This window comes from Macaca thibetana, chromosome 3, assembly GCF_024542745.1.
Source record: "Macaca thibetana thibetana isolate TM-01 chromosome 3, ASM2454274v1, whole genome shotgun sequence".
NCBI classification, from domain to species: Eukaryota; Metazoa; Chordata; class Mammalia; order Primates; family Cercopithecidae; genus Macaca; species Macaca thibetana.
This window is the reverse complement of record NC_065580.1, coordinates 136,029,561-136,051,045: the sequence shown is the minus strand read 5'-3', so window position 1 is coordinate 136,051,045 and position 21,485 is coordinate 136,029,561. Positions and strand designations below refer to the sequence as shown.

The 21,485-nt window shown below is 52.4% G+C and overlaps 1 protein-coding gene across 1 annotated transcript in view; it reads right to left on the bottom strand.

Moving 5' to 3' along the window:
• Positions 1-21,485, bottom strand: part of CASTOR2 (cytosolic arginine sensor for mTORC1 subunit 2) — a 69,442-nt gene that overhangs the window by 13,561 nt on the left and 34,396 nt on the right. Inside the window, exons 2-3 of the mRNA XM_050783749.1 lie at positions 9,606-9,676; positions 55-248 (exon numbers count right to left, since the gene is read on the bottom strand). Of these exons, the coding sequence (XP_050639706.1) occupies positions 55-248; positions 9,606-9,676 (265 nt within the window). The remainder of the gene's footprint in view (positions 1-54; positions 249-9,605; positions 9,677-21,485) is intronic.

Genomic DNA, 21,485 nt, shown 5'->3' with positions numbered 1-21,485 from the left:
GTGTGTGAGAGGCTGGTGTGTGTGTGTAAGGTGTGCCTGTGACGGTCGGCTCACCAGGATGAAGTCTGTCTGATACGTGGACAGCATGAACACGGAGATGTTCTGGTCGGCCAGTGGGGCGATGACTGACTTGGCGATCTTGGTCACGCCAATGGGCTGGGAGCTGGAGAAGCTGCCACCGCCGGACACCACGTTCAGGGCCAGCCAGGTGGCATCCGCCACACTCAGGTGCTCTGAGGAGGGCAGCTCTGGAGGGAGACACAGAAGGCAGCCCTGTGACTACTGGGGTTCCAGCTGTCCCAAGGGCAGGGCAAGGCAGGCCAGAGAGGTGAGGAGTGAGGCTCTGGCGCCAGCTCCACCTTGTGCCTTGCCTCACTTTCCAACAGGATGGGATTTTTTTTTTTTTTGAGACAGAGTCTTGTTCTGTCGCCAGGCTGGAGTGCCTGAAGTGGCGCGATCTCAGCTCACTGCAACCTCTGACTTCCTGGTTCAAGCGAGTCTCATGCCTCAGCCTCCCGAGTAGCTGGGATTACAGGCACGTGCCACCACGCCCAGCTAATTTTTGCAATTTTAGTAGAGACGGGGTTTCACCATATTGGCCAGGATGGTCTCAATCTTGTGACTCGCCCACCTCGGCCTCCCAGAGTGCTGGGATTATAGGTGTGAGCCACCGCGCCCGGCCGGATGGGACTGTTTTCTGAGACAGAGTCTTGCTCTGTCACCCAGGCTGGAGTGCAGTGGCATTATCTCGGCTCACTGCAACCTCCACCTCCTGGTTCAAGCAATTATCCTGCCTCAGCCTCCCGAATAGCTGGGATTACAGGCACCCACTACCATGCCTGGCTAATTTTTGTATTTTTAGTAGAGAGGGGGTTTCGCCATGTTGGCCCGGCTGGTCTCGAACGCCTGGTCTCAAGTGATCCGCCCGCCTCGGCCTCCCAAAGTGCTGGGATGATAGGTGTCAGTCACCACGCCTGGCCAAAGCAGGGTTATTTTGCTCACTGTACACTCAACAGTCCAGAAACCCTGGAAGGCTCAGGGATTTGCCTAAGTTCACTTAGGAAATAACAGAGCCAGGATTCCAGTGCACGTCTGACTCAAAAACCTAGGCCCTGTCCTGGGCATCAAATGAAAAGTACCAAGTCCCTAAGAAAACAGGGGGCTAAAAAAAAGTACCAACTTGTCCCACCTAAGAAAACAGGGGGCTAAAAAAAAAAATAGAAAATAAATGAGCCAGCCGGGCACGGTGGCTCAAGCCTGTAATCCCAGCACTTTGAGGCTGGAGGCAGTGGCTAACACGGTGAAACCCCGCTTGTAAAAAAAAATACCCACTGCGAGGTTTGGGAGGTCGAGGTGGGAGGATTGCTTGAGGCCAGCCTGGGCAACATAGTCCATAAAAAAATAAATAGAAAATAAATGAGCCAGGCATGGTGGCACATGCCTGTGGTCCCAGCTACTTGGGAGGCTGAGGTGGGAGGACCGCTTGAGTCTAGGATGTCAAGGCTGCAGTGAGCTATGACTGCACCACTGCACTCCAGCCTAGGTGACAGAGCCAGATCCTGTCTCAAAAAATAAATAGATAAAAAGGGAGAGATGGGCTCAGAGTTGGGCAAGCTAAGGTAGCTGTGATGATGAAGATTCCTGGGGAAAGGCGAGCTGGGCTCTGCTGGCAGGCAAGATGGCCTGAGAGGAGGGAAATTGAGTGAGGCCCATGGCTGTTCCTACCTGCCCAGCTCCGGTCACCATGGTGACCGCAGCCCAGGGAGCCCATTGGTCCCGCTGGCTGAGAAGGACCAGTGGTCAGCCAGTGGGTGGCTAGAGAGGCAGACGGCTGCACAGAAATGGGAAAAGGCAGCCCCAGTCTTGAGCAGTGGGAGGCTTATCGCTTATCAAAGGCACAGGTTTCGGGCTCCAAGGGGCCAATCCTGGCTCTGTCCTCCCCAGCGGAAGCGGCTGCTGATACAGCCTCCGAGGCGGTGAAGTGCTGGGGTGCATATGTGCACCCTGAGGGGGTGCTTACATAACCAGGATTCTGCCCCTAGGAGTCTCTCAGCAGGTTTGGACGATTCCCAGAGTGGTCTTGGGGAGAAGCCCAGGCCTGAGACCAGCGGGAAACGTGGGTGTGGGGGAAGAGCAGCTGCTGCTGGCTGGAGGATTGTAGGTCCATCAGCAGCTGGCCAGAAGCAGGCAGCCTGTCTGACGGATTGGTCTACCCGCCCCGCTCACGGCCTCAGCCCTGCGTGGAACTCAGAACTGCTGCCTTTTTTTTTTGAGACAGTGTCTTGCTCTGTCGCCCAGGCTGGAGTGCAGTGGCACGATCTTGGCTCACTGCAAGCTCTGCCTCCTGGGTTCAAGCGATTCCTGTGCCTCAGCCCCCTGAGTAGCTGGGACTACAGGTGCATACCACCATGTCTGGTTCATTTTTTTTTTTTTTTTTTTTTTTTGTATTTTCAGTAGAAATGGGGTTTCACCATGTTGGGCAGGCTGGTCTTGAACTCCTGACCTCAAGTGATCTGCCCGCCTTGGCCTCCCAAAGTGCTGGGATCACAGGTGTGAGCCACTGCGCCCAGCCCCAGCTGTTATTTTAAACAACGGGGCTGACCTTCCAAATGCAGGTGTGCAGTGAGCCCTGGTTTGTGCTCACGGCCAGGACTGGATTCAGGGTACGGTAAGAACCACCGGCCCTGAGGCTTGGCATCCACTCTGACCAAGATGCAAGCTCCTTTACTGGCTTGACCCTCACGTAGAGGTGACCCCCGCCGGGGATGCTACTTTGCACCTTGGCTTACTGACACGGCAGATTCTGGGCTAGAGCTCGGAGGAAGACTCGGGAGCTCTGATGTGCACTGCTATTGGATGCACAGAATGAACTTGACAATTCCCGGGCGCTTACTGAGCATCTGCGGAGTTGCAGAACTGAGAGGGAGGTGCAGTGACCCCCGTGTCACAGACAAACACACGGAGGCTCCAGGTTGTGGAGCAACTCGCCCGGATTCACACGCAGGGAAGGCTGCAGAGTTTCGATCTGAACCTAGCTCTTCCCATCTTAGCACGAGGCGAGGCCAGGAGTTCTTTTTCGAGCTTCCTCCCTCTACTTCTTTCTACTTCTTTTTCCTTCCTTTTTCGTTTTTTGTTAGCGTCAGGGTCTTGCTCTGTTGCCCAGGCTGGAGTGCAGTGGTGCAATCACAGCTCACTGCAGCTCAAACTCCCAGACTCGAGCGATCCTCCCACCTCAGCCTCCCGAGTAGCTGGGACTTCAGGTGCACGCCGCCACACCTGGCTGATTTTTAATTTTTTTGTGGAGATGGGAGTCTTGAGATGTTGCCCAGGCTGGTCTCAAATTTCTGGCCTCAAGCGATCCTTCTGCCTTGGCCTCCCAAATTCCAGGGATTATAGGTGTGAGCCACCTTGCCTGACCACCTCTCCACCTTTTGATTGGTCACTGCCTGCTGACCATGCCTTGCTACGCGTGGCATGGACCACAATCATGTACCGCTGTCCCCAGTTCACAGGCAAGGGGACTGTGAAGGGTGAGGGCTGGTGATGTGGAGCCCAGATGAGCACTGGGTCCCTCTCACTCCAAGTCGAAGCTTCTACCCACTACCCAGAGGCTTCTAACATTTTTCTGAATCTGTCAGGACACCTAGCGCTGCAAATGGTGCTCATTAAATACTTAAGAGGCCGGGTACGGTGACTCAGGCCTGTAATCCCAGTAATTTGGGAGGTCAAGGCAGGTGGAATCAGCTGAGGTCAGGAGTTCAAGACCAGCCTGGCCAACATAGGTGAAACCTTGTCTGTCCTAAAAATATAAATATTAGCTGGGCGTGGTAGTGGGCGCCCGTAATCTCAGCTACTTAGGAGGCTGAGGCATGAGAATCGCTTGAACCAGGAGGCAGAGGTTGCAGTGAGCAGAGATTGTGTCACTGCACTCCAGCTGGGGTGACAGAGCGAGACTCAGTCACACACACAGACACACACACATGTAAAAAATCAGAATATACACATGTACAACCCCTCTGCCTGCCACACAGACATACTGCATCCATCTGAGCCAAGATCTTCTTTTTTTGAGACAGGGTCTTGCTCTGTCACTCAGGCTGGAGTGCAGTGGCACAATCATGGCTCACGGCAGCCTCAACCTCCCAGGCTCAAGTGATCCTCCCACCGCAGTCCACTGAGTAGCTGGGGCCACAGCCATGCGCCACCACACCAGATTAATTTTTGTATCGTTTGTAGAGACGGGGCTTTGCCATGTTGCCCAGGCTGATCTTGAACTCCTGGGCTCAAGTGATCTGCCTGCCTCAGCCTCCCAAAGGGCTGGGATTTCAGGCATGAGCCACTGTGCTCAGACCAAGAATCCCTTAACAATGTTCACACTGAACAAGGAACTCTGCCGGTTAGTGTCATTTACAAGCCATCCTCTGCCCTCCCAGGAAAGACCCAGGGTCCACTGGACCATGGCCAGCTGCTAGCTTCTAACTGTCAAAGCTGCCAGTGAACACGCACCCTGGCTCATGTTAAGAGTGGCAGAAGCCGGGCGCGGTGGCTCACGCCTGTAATCCCAGCACTTTGGGAGGCCGAGGCGGGCGGATCACAAGGTCAGGAGATCGAGACCACGGTGAAACCCCGTCTCTACTAAAAATACAAAAAATTAGCCGGGCGCGGTTGTGGGCGCCTGTAGTCCCAGCTACTCGGGAGGCTGAGGCAGGAGAATGGCGTGAACCCGGGAGGCGGAGCTTGCAGTGAGCCGAGATCGCGCCACTGCACTCCAGCCTGGGCGACAGAGCTAGACTCAAAAAAAAAAAAAAAAAAAGAGTGGCAGAAGTGGCCCTTTGGTGGGAAAGCAATGTTTGCAGTGCTGGAGGTTTGCAGAACAGGGTGACAGGGCACCGGCCTTCATTCCCCATGCTAGAGCCAGCATCCTTCTTCCTGGGGTCACGCCTGTAATCTCAACACTCTGGGAAGCCAAGGTGGGAGGACTGCTTGAGGCCAGTAGGTCCAGACCAGCGTAGGCAACACAGTGAGACTCCTCTACCAAAAAAACACAAAAACTAGCCAGTGGGCTGTGCACAGTGGTTCATGCTCATGCCTGTAATCCCAGCACTTTGGAACTTTAGAAGGTTGAGGTGGGTGGATCACTTGAGGTCGCGAGTTTGAGACCAGCCTGGCCAACACAGTGAAACCCTGTCTCTAATAAAAATACAAAAATTAGTTGGGCATAGTGTTGCATGCCTGTAGTCCCCGCTACTCAGGAGGCTGAGGCAGGAGAATTGTTTGAACCCAGGAGGCGGAGGTTGCAGTGAGCTGCGATCACACCACTACACTCCAGCCTGGACAACAGAGTTAGACTCCATCTCAAAACAAAACAAAAAAAAACAAGAAAAAAAAACCCCAAAACTACCCAGTGGGCCAGGTGCAGTAGTTCACACCTGTAATCCCAGCACTTTGGGAGGTCAAAGCGAGAGGATCACCTGAGGTCAGGAGTTCAAGATCAGCCTTGCCAACCTGGGGGACACAGCAAGACTGTCTTGAGAAAAGCAAGCAAACAAACACTAAACTCTCCTTCTGAAACAGAGCCTCCAAGGAGATGAGGGGTAGAGCTTGTCCTCCTAGCCTCACGCTGCAGTGCCTAGGCCCAGCCCAAATCCTGCCGCAGCCCCCTGCGAGTCCTGGGCCACACACGGTGGTATACCCTGCCTTCTCACATTACTTTCCGGCAGCCCTTTCTCCTTATTTAGGCTAGAGACGCCCTGAGAGCATTTCCTACTTCCGTCCTGGCTTGGTTGTCACTAACTCTGGGCAAGTTAATGTCTGCTTTCTCGCTTGTAAAATGGGTCCTTACTCTTCTTTTTTTTTTGGAGACAGAGTCTCGCTCTGTCACCCAGGCTGGAGTGCAATGGCACGATCTCGGCTCACTGCAACCTCCACCTCCTGGGTTCAAGCGATTCTCCTGTCTCAGCTTCCTGAGTAGCTGGAATTACAGGCATGCGCCACCACACCCAGCTAATTTTGTATTTTTAGAGACGGGGTTCCTCCATGTTGGTCAGGCTGGTCTTGAACTCCTTTTTTTTTTTTTTTTTTTTTTTTTTTTTTTTGAGATAGAGTCTTGCTCTGTCGCCCAGGCTGGAGTGCAGTGGTGTGATCTCGGCTCACTGCAAGTTCTGCCTCCCAGGTTCACGCCATTCTCCTGCCTCAGCCTGCCGAGTAGCAGGGACTATTGGTGCCCGTCACCACACCTGGCTAGTTTTTTTTGTATTTTTAGTAGAGACTTGATTTCACCGTGTTAGCCAGGATGGTCTCGATCTCCTAACCTTGTGATCCGCCCGCCTCGGCCTCCCAAAGTGCTGGGATTATAGGCATGAGCTACCGTGCCCGGCCTCGAACTCCTTTTTTTTCTTTTTTTGAGATGGAGTCTTGCTCCCTCGCCCAAGCTGGAGTGCAGCGGCATGATCTTGGCTCATTGCAGCCTCGGCCTCGTGGGTTCAAGTGATTCTCCTGCTCAGCCTCCTGAGTAGCTGGAGCTACAGGCATGCATCACCATGCCCGGCTGAGTTTTGTATTTTTAGTAGAGACAGGGTTTCACCATGTTGACCAGGCTTGTCTTGAACTCCTGACCTCAGGTGATCTGCCCGCCTCGGCCTCACAAAGTGCTGGGATTATAGATGTGAACCACTATGCCTGGCCAAAATGCTAATATTTTGGCAGCACTTTGGGAAGTCAAGGCAGGTGGATCACTTGAGTTCAAGAGTTTGAGACCAGCCTGGCCAACATGGTGAAACCAAACCCCATCTCTACTAAAAATACAAGAAAAATTAGCCTGGCGTTGTGGCGGGTGCTTATAATCTCAGCTACTCAGGAGGCTGAGGCAGGAGAATCGCTTGAACCTGGGAGGTGGAGGTTGCAGTGAGTCGAGATCGCCACTGCGCTCCATCTTGGGTGACAGAGTGAGACTCTGTCTCAAAAAAAAGAAAAAGAAAAAAAAAAAAGAAAAGAAAGAAAAAACAAATGCACTCAATTTTTTTTTTTTTCTTGGGCAATAATGGATTTCCAAGCAGCCTGGTTTACTGACCAGAAAAGCACCCTGGAAGGGAAGCCCTTACCCTGATGTCACAGGGTAAGCCTCAGGCCTTGCTGGGCTAATTGAAACCTGCTTTCCCAGTGCTCCGTGTTCCTCAGTGCTGAGCCTGCGCCTGTGCCTGCGGCTGGGAAAGGCTCAGGGAGGGGCAGGGCAAGGCAGTTTTAAAAGTCACAAGGCCATTATGGATGCCTCTGGGGAATGGCAGGGTTGAGGGATAGAGGGCAATTCCTTCCCTGGGCCAGCCGAGGGTCTCAGCCTGGGCCCAAGGACCTCTATTTGAACAGAGCTTACTCACCCCCGGGAATTTCCTACTTCACTCCCTGTTCCCTCTCCTGCACACACACCTCAGCAGACTCTACCCCAATTTAGCCCTAACCCAGCCCAACAACCTTCAATGGCTCCCCAGTGCCTAAAGAATAAGATCCAAACTTTCCCTGCCTACCTCGTCTTCTCCTTTTTTAGAGACTGAACCTGGCCCTTGCTTCTGCTCCTGTACTTTCTCATTCAGCTCTCCTCTGACATGTTTTCTTCCTTCCCCACAAGGCCAGCAAAAATATCAGCTCCTCCAGGAAGTCCTCCATGACCATGTGAGCTCACCAGGAACTTCCTCTTTTGAGCCCCCAGAAACAGCCATGCTGCAGAAGTCTCCCCATGCTGCTTCTAACCCAAATAAAGTACAGGAGGGGAGTTCAGGAAAAAGTCTAGAGCCAGGCACGGCGATACACGCCTCTGCTCTCAGCTACTCGGGAGGCTGAGGTGGGAGGATTGCTTGAGCCCAGGAGTTTGACGCTGCCATGCACTATGATCACACCTGTGATGAGCCACTGTACTCCAGTCTGGGCAACATAGCAAGAACCTGTTTCTGAAAAAAAAAAAATTAAGGGCCCGCATGCCAGGTAGAAACCACAAAGGGAGGGGTGCTTTCCCGGCAGAGAAGCCCATGTGTACAGCCCCAGGGAGGAATCCTTCCTGATCCCCCCTCCTCCAGGTAAGCCCTGTCCTCCCATCTCTCTTCTCACACTCTGGTTCCCTGGGGATGCCAAGTGCGTCTCCAGTACTGGAAGCTGTGGCTGTACACACATGGGGTTCTCTCTGCCTGTTTTATTAATGTTTTCTACCTGGTGGGGGGGCACTTATTTTTTATTTTTTTAGAAACAGGTTCTCAGGCCGGATGCAGTGGCTCATGCCTGTAATCCCAGCAGTTTGGGAGGCCAAGGGGGAGTGGATCACCTGAGGTCAAGAGTTCGAGACCAGCTTGGCCAACAGGGTGAATCCCTATCTCTACTAAAAACATACTAAAAATTAGCCGGGTGTGGTGGCGGGCGCCTGTAATCTCAGCTACTTGGGAGACTGAGGCAGGAGAATGGCTTGAACCTGGGAGGTGGTGGTTGCAGTGAGCCGAGATCGTGCCATTGCACTCCAGTATGGATGACAGAGTGAGACTCTATCTCAAAAACAAAACAAACAAACACCAGGTTCTCATTACATTGCCCAGGCTGGAGTGCAGTGGTTATTCACAGGTGTGATCATAACACACTACAGTCTCATACTCCTGGGTTTAAGCAATCCTCCTGCCTCAGTCTCCCAAGTAGCTGGGAGTAGAGGCGTGCACCACCATGCCTGGCTCTTTACTCGTAGCTGTGTTCCCTGCAAGTGTTGCCTTCTCTGGGAAGTCCTCTTAAACTGTGCCCTTGCCATCTAGACACTTCTCTCTCTCTCTCTTTTTTTGTTTTTAAGAGATGGAGTCTCGCTCTGTCTTCCAGACTGGAAAGCAGTGATTTAATAACAGCTCATTGCAGCCTCCAACTCCTGGGCTCAAACAATCCTTCTGTCTCAGTCTCTCAAGTAGCTGGGACCACAGGAACATGCCATCATGTCCAGTTAATTTAAAGTCATTTTTTAGTAGAGATGGGGGTCTCACTATGCCCAGGCTGGTCTCGAACTCCTGGTCCCACCTTAGCCTCCCTCGTCAACTGAGGATATTTTATTTTATTTTATTTATTTATTTTTTTTTTTTGAGACGGAGTCTCGCTCTCTGGGCTCAAGTGATCCTGCCCCACCTTAGCCTATAGGCGCCCCCTAATTTTTTGTATTTTTAGTAGAGACGGGGTTTCACCGTGGTCTCGATCTCCTGACCTTGGATCCGCCCGCCTCGGCCTCCTAAAGTGCTGGGATTACAGGCGTGAGCCACTGCGCCCGGCCAACTGAGGATATTTTAAAGCACTTTGCAGGCTTCAGTGAAACATGTTCCTTTTCCTTCTTGGTTAATCTAATTCTCAGCTGGGTAGCACCATACCAACTAACTCTTTTAGCTCAGAAGTCTTTCTTAGGGCAATCTCAAGAGCAGGAGGGGAAGGGACCCTCCAGAACCCAGGCAGAGAAGGAAATATACTCTGCTGCTTTTCTAGCTGACCGGTAGATGAGGGAAGAAATAAGGAGGTAGGTGGGAGCAGAAATAAGGAGGTGGGCAGCCAGCCCTGACTTCAGGGCGTGGTCCAGCCGAGTCCCTGGGGAGAGAAGCACTTACCTAGGAATCCCTCCTCATCGACAATGATAGTGTAATCCTCTGGCGTCTCTGTCAGACTGAAGAACTTGCACCTGGATGGACGGACAGACAGACACAGAAGATCTCATTAGTCCAGGCAGGTCCCCTGGGGCAGCTGCCCGCCCGTGCCCCGCGGATGATGACTCAGTTTACCCAGCGCTCCGGCCCCAGGCTGCTGGGTGACTTCGGGTAAGTTGTCTGTCTCTCCCTTCATGTCCCCTTACTCAGTGCTGACTCTGGGCAGGCACAGAGATGCCGATTGTCCCCACTCTGCCACCCCCCAATCTTTGGGGACCTCTGAGCCAGTCAGCCCCTGTGATTCCGTCCAGGCCTGAGATCCCACATTTCCTCGGAGGGAAGAAGTGGCCGAAGGGTGGCTCCAGTGGGGGTCAGGCAGAGCAGCCGTCTTTTCCAAGGCCCTGCAATTGTAACCTCTAGGTGTCTGTCCCCATCTCCCCTCCCACTGTCATGGCCTCCAGTTCAGCAACTCTGGAGCTCCCAGTCACAAAAATGCTTAATTCCCACCAGCTGACTGACAGCCCAGCCCTTGGTTTACTTTCCATCCCTGAAGAGGGAGGAGTGCGGCCATCCGTGACATTTCTGGGACATGGATCTCCGCCCCACCTCACATCACCTCTGATATCACCGCTCAGCCTGGGAGGTATGTTGCTCATCTACCCCCAAAACGAGACCATCAATTCCCCAAAAACAGGGGACGGAACCTTGACCCTGCTGGCCTTGGTCCTGGGCGTGCTTTTGGTGCCCAGGTCTGTGTCCAGGTGGCCCTTGGGCTGGGTTTTGAGGCTTTTGGTCCTTGGGTAATTGAGGGGGGTCATCACCCCCTCAACACCCGTGTCCCCGTTCCCCATTTAGCCAGAACCACCCCCACTGCACCCTAGAGAGTACTGCAGGCAGAGATGGCAAGTCCAAGCGTGCACAGGCAGAGGCTGGCAGGAAACTGACCCCTGGTCACTTATCATCTGGTGTTCCAGCTCTCCAGCACAAAGCCAGGCATGGGCTCTGAACCCCCACCCGTTGAGGGGAGCCGGGACAGAAAGAGGTCCATGAGTAACCCAGGTGTATTCGTCTGTTCTCATGCTGCTAATAAACACATACCCGAGACCGGGTAATTTATAAAGGACAGAGGTTGAACGGACTCACAGTTCCACATGGCTGGGGAGGCCTCACAATCATGATGGAAAGCCAAGGAGGAGCCAAGGCATGTCTTACATGGCAACAAGCAAGAGAGCATGTGCAGGGGAACTGCCCTTTATAAAACCATCAGATCTCATGAGACTTATTCATTACCATGAGAACAGTATGAGGAAAACCAACCCCATGATTCAATTATCTCCACCTGGCTCCACCCTTGACACATGGCAATTATTACAATTCAGGGTGAGATTTGGGTGGGGACACAGCCAAACAGTATCACCAGGCAAAGGGCAAGGATCACTCTCTCAAAGATGCAAACAGAAACGGGATCTCCGAGTGGACAGTATTGCAGGGGATGGGGGTGGCTGGTGTATCCATGGGTCACCCTCCTCCCTGGCCTCCTCTCCTGCCAGCTTCCCTGCAGCCCCCTCATCTATAGGAACCTCTCCAGCTCCGTTTTAAAATTTACTCCTGAAAATTTTCACAAGGATATGGAGCCACTGGAACTCTCTTATACTGCTGGTGGGAGTATAAAATAGCCCGGCGCTTCAAATATTCATTTGGCAGTTTCTTTCTTCTTTTTAGAGACAGGGGCTTGCTCTGTCACCCAGTCTGGAGTGCAGTGATGCAATCACAGCTCATGGAAGCCTTGAACACCTGGGCTCAAGCATTCCCCCTGCCTCAGTCTCCTGAGTAGCTGGAACTACAGGCACACAATACCACGTCCGGCTAATTTTTTTTTTTTCTTTTTTTTTTTGAGACAGTCTCGCCCTGTCACCCAGGCTAGAGTGCAGTGGCACGATCTCGGCTCACTGCAACCTCTGCCTCCGAGGTTCAAGTGATTCTCCTGCCTCAGCCTCCCCAGTAGCTGGGCTTACAGGCGCTCACCACCACATCTGGCTAATTTTTGTATTTTTAGTAGAGACAAGGTTTCTCCATGTTGGCCAGGCTGGTCTCGAACTCCTGACCTCAGGTGATCCACCTGCCTCGGCCTCCCAAAGTGCCGGGATTATAGGCGTGAGCCACTGTGCCCAGACTGTCCAGCTAGTTTTAAAAGTTGTTTGTAGAGATGAGATCTTTGCTACGTTCTCTAGGCTGGTCTTGAACTCTTGTCCTCAAGCGATCCTCCCACTTTGGCTTTCCAAAGTGCTGGGATTACAGGCGTGAGCCACTGCATCCAGCCAGCAGTTTCTTATAAAGTTCAGCACACACTGACCATCCACAGCCTCAGCTATCCTGCTCCTGGGTATTCATCCAAGAGAAGTGAAAACAGGTGCCCACACAAAGACCTAGATGCAAATACATATTGCCTTTGTTTGTATTTACCCTAAATTGGAAACGACCCAAATGTCCTTCCTTCAACTGGAGAGAGGATAAACTACGGCACATCCACATGAGGAAATACGGGTCGGCAATTAAAAGGAATAAACTACTGATTCATGCTTTAACACGGGCGGATCTCAAGTGCATTTTGCTAAGTTAAAGCAGCCAAGCTCAAAAGATTCCATACTGTATGATTCTATTTATATGACATTCTGGAAGAGGCCAGACTATAGGGACAAATGATTAGCGATTGCCAGGGGACGGGTAGGTGCTGACTAGAGAGGGACACCGGGAAATTTTGGGGGGGATGGGCCTCTTGATTGTGGCGGTGGTTACAAGATCATATAAATTTAGGCCAGGTGCGGTGGCTCACGCCTGTAATCCCAGCACTTTGGGAGGCAGAGGTGGGTGGATCACCTGAGGTCAGGAGTTCGAGACCAGCCTGGCCAACATGGTGAAACCCTGTCACTACAAAAAATTCAAAAATTAGCCGGGCATGTCTGTGGGCGCCTGTAATCCCAGTTACTTGGGAGGTTGAGGCAGGGGACTCACTTGAACCCGGGAGGTGGAGGCTGCAATGAGCCAAGATCACACCACCACACTCCAGCCTGGGTGATTAGATTTAGACTCCATCTCAAAAAAACAAAAAAAAAAACCTCACAAGATCATATGAATTTGTCAAAACCCGAAGAACTGTCTGCTAAAAAGGGGTGAATTTTGCTATATGTCAGTCATCCTTTGATAAACTTGAATGTAAAGAAAATCCTTGGCCTGCCGGGTGGCTCAGGTCTGTAATCCCAACACTTTGGGATGCTGAGGTGGGCAGATCACTTGAGGTCCGGAGTTTGAGAACAGCCTGGCCAATATGGCGAAACCGCATCTCTACTAAAAATATAAAAGTTAGCCTGGCGTGGTCATGGGCATCTGTAATCCCAGCCGCTTGGGAGGCTGAGGCAGGAGAATTGCTTGAACCTGGGAGGTTGCAGTGAGCTTGGATCGTGCCACCGCACTCCAGCCTGGGCAACAGAGCCACTCCATCTCCCACAAAAAAAAAAAAAAAAAAAAAATTGCCTGTCCTAGGGTCATCCATGAGGTGGCCTCTGCCGCCCTGGGAGGGGTGTAAGGCGTTCTGCTGGAACAACAGCCCACGCTCATCAATTTCCCTCCGGCTCTTTGGTTTTCAAATTACGTCTCTGTCCCTGCCTGTCCCATATCCAATTTGCAAGTATTGCCTGGATACATGAAATCTATAATTGCTTCGAGGACAACAGCAAATTATCACCACAGGGAGTGGCAATCACTGGTCAGGCCTGCACCCTTCCTAGGGACCCCCATGCACTCAGAAAGAGCCCTGGACCCCCCCGCCCCAAGTCACCAGATTGCCATGAGCTGGTACTCCCTGGGTGGGGCGGGGCTGCCCAGCTGCCCGAGAGCCCCGGGGAGGCAAACAGACGCGGCCCTTGCTGTCGGTGCCCTCGGCTGTGAGGGACGCTCCAGAAATAGACCACACAAATTATTCCGGAGGGCATACACACCAGCAGAAGGCAACAGCGGCCTGTGTGTAAATGGAGTATAAATATGTTGTTGAAGTGACCTGTCCCCAGGGGCTGAGAGATTCTGCGGCTCTGCCAGCTATGGGACATCTCAGAATGTGCACCTTGGCACGGGCAGGCTTCGGGGAGGGCAGATAAGCTGGAGGCACCTGCTGCCGTCACTCTGGTCACTACCCTCAGGAGTCAGCCCCCAGACTCCTCCCTCTCCTTGACCTCCATGTCGTTTTTGGTTTTTTGTTTTTTTTTTGAGATGGAGTCTCGGGCCGGGCGCCGTGGCTCACGCCTGTAATCCCAGCACTTTGGGAGGCCGAGGCGGGCGGATCACAAGGTCAGGAGATCGAGACCACGGTGAAACCCCGTCTCTACTAAAAATACAAAAAATTAGCCGGGCGCGGTTGTGGGCGCCTGTAGTCCCAGCTACTCGGGAGGCTGAGGCAGGAGAATGGCGTGAACCCGGGAGGCGGAGCTTGTAGTGAGCCGAGATCGCGCCACTGCACTCCAGCCTGGGCGACAGAGCGATACTCCGTCTCAAAAAAAAAAAAAAAAAAAAAAAAAAAAAAGAGATGGAGTCTCACTCTGTGACCCAGGCTGGAGTGCAGTGGTGCGATCTCGGCTCACTGCAAGCTCCGCCCCCTGGGTTCACGCCATTCTCCTGCCTCAGCCTCCCGAGTAGCTGGGACTACAGGCACCCACCACCGTGCCCAGCTAATTCTTTGTATTTTTAGTAGAGACAGGGTTTCACTGTGTTAGCCAGGATGGTCTCGATCTCCTGACCTTGTAATCCATCTGGCTCGGCCTCCCAAAGTGCTGGGATTACAGGCGTGAGTCACTGCACCTGGCCCACACCACTTCTTAATTCAAGCTACGGGTGCCCCTTTGCCTTTGGATTACATCTGCTGCGTTTCTTGTCTTACCAAGCTTACCCCTCCTGTCCGTCCTTCTCGAAGTCGTCCCCATACTGCCAGGCAGTTGGCCATTCCCCAGTCCAAGCACAGCACCCCCTTACAGACCATCCTTAGCCTCCCAAGTACCCGGGATTACAGGTGCATGCCACCAAACCTGGCTAATTTCTAAAATTTTTATAGAGATGGGATCTTGCTCTGTTGCCCAGGTGGGTCTTGAACTCCTGGCCTCAAGCAATCCTCCCACCTCCACCTCTCAAAGTGCTGGGATTATGGGCGTGAGCCACTCCACACAGCCTCATGTCTTCTTTACTTGAAGGTCACTCTGAGATCTGTTTTTGCCTCTCCACCACTCCCCACAAAGCAAACTCAAGGCTGAACTACCCTCCTGTCTTGTCTCCCTCTTCCATTCCTGGCCTCAACGCCCCTTGCTCTTGTTGCCCAGGCTGGAGCGCAGTGGTGCAATCTTGGCTCACGGCAACCTCCGCCTCTGGGGTTCAAGCAATTCTCCTGCCTCAGCCTCCCAAGTAGCTGGGATTACAGGTGCCCGCCACCATGCCCGGCCAATTTTTTGGAATTTTTAGTAGAGAAGGTTTCATCCTGTTGGCCAGGCTGTTCTCAAACTCCTGACCTCAGAAAATCCACCTGCCTCAACCTCCCAAAGTGCTGGGATTACAGGCATGACCCACTGCGCCCGGCCTGAATGTTCTTTCAACTACCCAGCATGGCCTCCCAACTTTGTTGGCTGAAGACTTCATGCTCATCCTTTAAGATCCAGTTCAAACATCTCCTCTGGGGTAAAACCTCTCCTGGCCAGGCATGGTGGCTCATACCTGTAATGCTAGAACTTTGGGAGGCGGAGGTGGATGGATCACTTGAGGTTGGGAGTTCGAGACCAGTCTGGCCAACATGGTGAAGCCCTGTCTCTACTAAAAATACAAAAAACAACATTAAAAAACCTTGCCTGATCAACACCAGCCACTTCCTTTCCCTCATCTCCCATCATAGAGGTTGTCCTCCTTTGATAGCCTACAGTCCCACGCTATGTCTATGAGATGACTTTCCTGCCACTATGGACAGCTGGGCTGTTGGTGCATCACAGCCCTAGGAGACAGTTCATCTCACAGTCTATGTGAAGTATGCCCTTAGAGTTGTGCAGTGCACAACCTGTGCAACTGCACATGACGGTGCCAAGTGCTTCGCACGATCTATTACAAATTATACTTTAAGGGTCTACTTCCCTCAGTAGACACAGCTCTCAGAAGCAAGGACAGACGGTCCTCCGTACACACACCTCATATCTGACACTGGCTGGGCATGGAATCAACACTCAAGGATTGCTGAGCAAAGGGATGGACTGTGGCCACACACTTGCCTTCAAATTCAGAGACGCGTCAATGAGAACAAACCCTGCCCGCCCTCATGTGGTATCACCTTGACTTAATCCTCCTCTGGGACAGGCTAAGGTCTCCAGTTCTAATTCTCTCTCTGCCTTTTCTAATGAGTCATGGCCGGGTCCACATCCCAGATTCCGGGCCCCTGGGGTTGGTGGCCTCTCTGTACTCTGTCTACAAAGAGCTGGAAAGAGGAGCAAATGCCAGAAAGTACCCAGTGTGGTGCTAAGTGCTGTTAAGAAACTCCAAGCAGGAGGCCAGGCCAGGGGGATCACTCGAGTCCAGGAGTTTGAGACCAGCGTGGGCAACATGGCAAGACCCCATCTCTACAAAAAATTTAAAAATTACCTGAGCATGGTGGTGAGCCCCTGTAGTCTCAGCTACTCAGGAGGTGAAGGTGGGAGGATCACTTGGGCCTGGGAGGCAGAGGTTGCAGTGAGCCACGATAGCACCACTGCACTCCAGCCTGGGTGACATAGTGAGATCCTGTCTTAAAAAATAAAAGACGCGGCTGGGCACGGTGGCTCAAGCCTGTAATCCCAGCACTTTGGGAGACCAAGACGGGCGGATCACTAGGTCAGGAGATCGAGACCATCCTGGCTAACACGGTGAAACCCCATCTCTACTAAAAAAATACAAAAAACTAGCTGGGCATGGTGGCAGGCGCCTGTAGTCCCAGCTACTCGGGAGGCTGAGGCGGGAGAATGGCGTAAACCCGGGAGGTGGAGCTTGCAGTGAGCTGAGATCCAGCCACTGCACTCCAGCCTGGGCGACAGAGCGAGATTCCGTCTCAAAAAAAAAAAAAAAAAAAAAAAAAAAAAAGACGCAAGCTTGATTCCTGCAGGGTCTCCATGCCCTGTGTCAGCCAGACTCTGCCAAGGTCACCTACTAGCTTGTCTGGGAACAAGCCAGGACCTTTGGAATTAACAGCCTGGCCTGCCAGGTGCGGTGGCTCATGCCTGTAATCCCGGCATTTTAGGAGGCCGAGGGAGGTGGCTCACCTGAGGTCGGGAGTTCAGGATCAGCCTGGCCAACATGGTGAAACCCCATCTCTACCTCTACTAAAAATACAAAAAATTAGCCAGGCATGGTGGCGGGCACCTGTAGTCCCAGCTACTCGGGAGGCTGAGGCAGGAGAATTGCTTGAACTCCAGAGGTGGAGGTTGCAGTGAGCCGAGATCGTGCCACTGCACTCCAGATTGGGTGACAGAGCAAGACTCCGTCTCAAAAACAAACAAACAAACAAAAAAGAGCCTGGCCAGCGGGGTTTTGAAACAAGCCCAGGGCCTTCACTGCTCAAGTCACCCACCCACTCAAACCAGAGAGGCTCTGCAAACAGGCCTCAAGACAGGCATCTTGGATGTTACGGGCACCTGTTTACAAAACCTTCTCGGGACTTACTTAAAGCAGGTCCTTTCTCAGCCCACTTGGGATTACAGCACAAGCGTGGAAGGACAGGGGTGTTTCTTGCAAAGTGTGGCCTGTTCTGTCTGGAATGAGGGAGGTCTGGCCACATCTCCTGCAGCCTGTCCGAGTGAGGGAATGAAGGGATGAGGGCCTCACCTGCTTCCGGAGACCGCCCACCATTGCCCCTGCCAGCCAACTTCTGGCTGTCTCCCTGCTGATGTTTTTCTGATATGGCTAATAGTAGCATTCATTCATTCATTCATTCATTCCTTTAGAGACAGGGTCTTGCTCTGTCACCCAGGCTGGAGTGCAATGGCATGATCATAGTTCACTGTAGCCTCCAACTCCTGGGCTCAAGCGATCCTCCCACCTCAGCCTCCTGAGTAGCTGGGACTACAGATGTACATCACCATGGCTGGCTAATTTTTAAAGTTTTGTGGAGACAGGGTCTTGCTCTATTGTCCAGGCTGGTCTCAAATTCCTGGCCTCAAGTGATCCTCCCAAGCCTCGGCCTCCCAAAGTACTGGGACTACAGGTGTGAACCAGTGCGCCCGGCTGACAGGGGCATTTTTTTTTTTTTTTTTTTTGAGACGGAGTCTCGCTCTGTCGCCCGGGCTGGAGTGCAGTGGCCGGATCTCAGCTCACTGCAAGCTCCGCCTCCCGGGTTTACGCCATTCTCCTGCCTCAGCCTCCCGAATAGCTGGGACTACAGGCGTCCGCCACCTCGCCCGGCTAGTTTTTTGTATTTTTTTTAGTAGAGACGGGGTTTCACCGTGTTAGCCAGGATGGTCTCGATCTCCTGACCTCGTGATCCGCCCGCCTTGGCCTCCCAGAGTGCTGGGATTACAGGCTTGAGCCACCGCGCCCGGCCAACAGGGGCATTTTAAAACATGCAATGAGCAGCCGGGAGTGGTGGCTTACGCCTGCAATCCCAGCACTTTGGGAGGAAAAGGCGGGCGGATCACGAGGTCAAGAGATCGAGACCATCCTGGCCAACATGGTGAAACCCCGCCTCTACTAAATATATAAAAATTAGCTGGGTGTGGTGGTGTGCGCCTGTGGTCCCAGCTACTTGGGAAGTTGAGGCAGGAGAATCACTTGAACATGGGAGGCAGAGGTTGAAGTGAGCCAAGATCACATCACTGCACTCCAGCCTGGCGACAGAGCGAGATTCCGTCTCCAAAAAAAAAAAAAAAAAAAGCAGTGAGTGATAGAAGTGTTTCAGGGCCACCGTTGTTCCTGGGGTTTTTCTTCCCAGAGGAAAATCAGGGGGAGGGTGAGTGCCAGGCTTTGTTCTAACCAGCTGCAGTTTTTTAATCTGTTTCTCCCGGGTTTTCAATGGGTCTCTCATGTTATTTACGTTTCATTTCTCCTGTCTTCGTAGCAACTAGAAGCTGCCCTTTCAAGTTTTACTTAGAAAAAAGCCCTTAATTGGATCTGCAATTAGAAGGGCGATCCTGAACAGGAGTTATTTTGCTTTAAGACAGAAAATAGGCCGGGCGCGGTGGCTCAAGCCTGTAATCCCAGCACTTTGGGAGGCCGAGGTGGGCGGATCACGAGGTCAGGAGATCGAGACCATCCTGGCTAACAAGGTGAAACCCCGTCTCTACTAAAAAATACAAAAAAAACTAGCCGGGCGAGGTGGCGGCCGCCTGTAGTCCCAGCTACTCGGGAGGCTGAGGCAGGAGAATGGCGTAAACCCGGGAGGCGGAGCTTGCAGCGAGCAGAGATCCGGCCACTGCACTCCAGCCTGGGCGACAAAGCGAGACTCCGTCTCAAAAAAAAAAACAAAAAAAAAACAAAGACAGAAAATAAGGTGGGGTGTGGTGGCTCACGCTTGTAATCCCAGCACTGGGGAAGGCCGAGGCAGGCGGATCACGAGGTCAGGAGATCGAGGCCATCCTGGCTAACATGGTGAAACCCCGTCTCTACTAAAAAAAGAAATACAAAAAATTAGCTGGGCTTGGTGGTGGGCGTCTGTAGTCCCAGCTGCTCGGGAGGCTGAGGCAGGAGAATGGTGTGAACCCAGGAAGCGGAGCTTGCAGTGAGCGGAGATCGCGCCACTGCACTCCAGCCTGGGCAACAGAGCAAGACTGTCTCAAAAAAAAAAAAAAAGAAAAGAAAATGTGCTTGTGTCACAGGTGACCAGGAGAATCCAATCAGACAGCCTGGGTGATGGCGCTTGGCAAATTCCAGGGTGATTATGGAGCAGCAGGACTACCAAAGGGGACAAATAGGGCAGAAGAAATCACAAATATCTGGGGAAAGCCCCGGGGACCCAGGCTTCCTCCCAGGAGAGTATACCTTCTGCTTGTCGGCTCTTGGTGCAAAATGATCACTGATTTCAGGTCTCCCCAATTCTCACAGCCCCCAGCCTGACTTCCTTTCACCCCCACCAGCCTATCACCTCCCCAGCCATGGCAATATCCATCATAGTACTGAGATTAATCACTTCCAGGTCTGTCTGCCTTTTTTTTGTTTGCTTTTTTTCCGAGATGGAGTCACTCTGTCGGCCAGGCTGGAGTGCAGTGGTGCGATCTCGGCTCACTGCAACTTCTGCCTCCCAGGTTCAAGCAATTCTCCTGCCTCAGCCTCCCGAGTAGCTGGGATTACAGGCGTGTGCCACCACGTCCGGCTAATTTTTGTATTTTTAGTAGAGACAGGGTTTCGCCATGTTGGCCAGGCTGGTCTCCAACTCCTGACCTCAGGTGATCCTCCCACCTCAGCCTCCCAAAGTGCTGGGATTACAGGCGTGAGCCACCGCGCCTGGCCCCATTTCTGTTTTGACGAGCAAGAGACAAGGCTGCATCTCCCTCCTCCAGGACCCCAAGCCCAGCACAGGGCTTGGTACGAGGTCTGTAATCAGTGTGACCTGAATGAATGTGCTGTGGAATGATTCCCATTTCACAGACGGGAAAACCGAAGCTTAGTTGGGTTAAAGCAGTTAGCTGCCTGGGGTCTTCCGAGCCGGGGCTGAGCTGCCTCTACGGGTTGGGGGCTTCCTGAAGGCAGGTGGGACTTGCAGCATATGCACCATGACTCAGCATTTCCAGTCTGAGACATCCACTCTTTACAGATGTGTAACGGGAGACACGGACGAGAGGATCCGTGACAGCCTGTTCTCGGTAACAAAAACCTGGCCACAGCCCAGACGCCCATCGGCAGGAGAGGACATGAAGAATGGCAGAATATTACCCAGCAGGCAACATGAACCATCCACAGTTTTAAGCAAACAGGTAAAAAAGTGTCAGCAATATCACAGCACTGAGGGTGGAAAAACAAGTCCCCAAACATTGTGTAAGGCAGGGTACACTTTTTTTTTTTTTTTGAGACTGAGTCTTGCTCTGTCGCCCAAGCTGGAGTGCAGTGGCGCGATCCTGGCTCACTGCAAGCTCCGCCTCCTGGGTTCACGCCATTCTCAAGGCAGGGTACACTTTTTACACAGTTACAAGTACCTATGATTTAAAAACAACAAAAAACAAAAAACAAAAAAAAACAAAACACTTGGCCAGGCACAGTGGTTCATGCCTGTAATCCCAGCACTTTGGGAGGCCAAGGCAGGTGGATCGTGTGAGGTCAGGAGTTCGAGGCCAGCCTGGCCAACATGGTGAAATCCCATCTCTACTAAAAACACAAAAATTAGCCGGGCGTAGTGGCACATGCCTGTAATCCTAGCTACTGGGGGCACAAGAATCGCTTGAACCTGGGAGTTCGAGGCCGCAGTGAGCCGAGATTGTGCTGCTGCACTCTGGCCCAGCGAGACTCTGTCTCAAAAAACAAAAAACAAAAAACAAAAAAAGCAATGCTTTGGAGTTGGCGATCTGATCCTGTGGTCTTGGGCATATTTACACAGCTACTGAGCCTGTTCCCCAAACTTCCAAGAGGGCTATATACTGTCTGCCTTCAGGAACCAGGGTGGGGAATCGGTGTCACTTTGTAGATAAAAGCACCAGGTGACCAGCCTGGGCAACATAGTGAGACCCTGTCTCTACAAAAAGTAATCTAAAAAAGAAAAAATTAACAGGGCCTGGTAGCATGCACCTGTAGTCCCAACTACTCAGGAGGCTGAGGAAGGAGGATTGCTCAAGCCCAGGAGGTCAAGACTGCAGTGATGAGCTGTGACTGCAC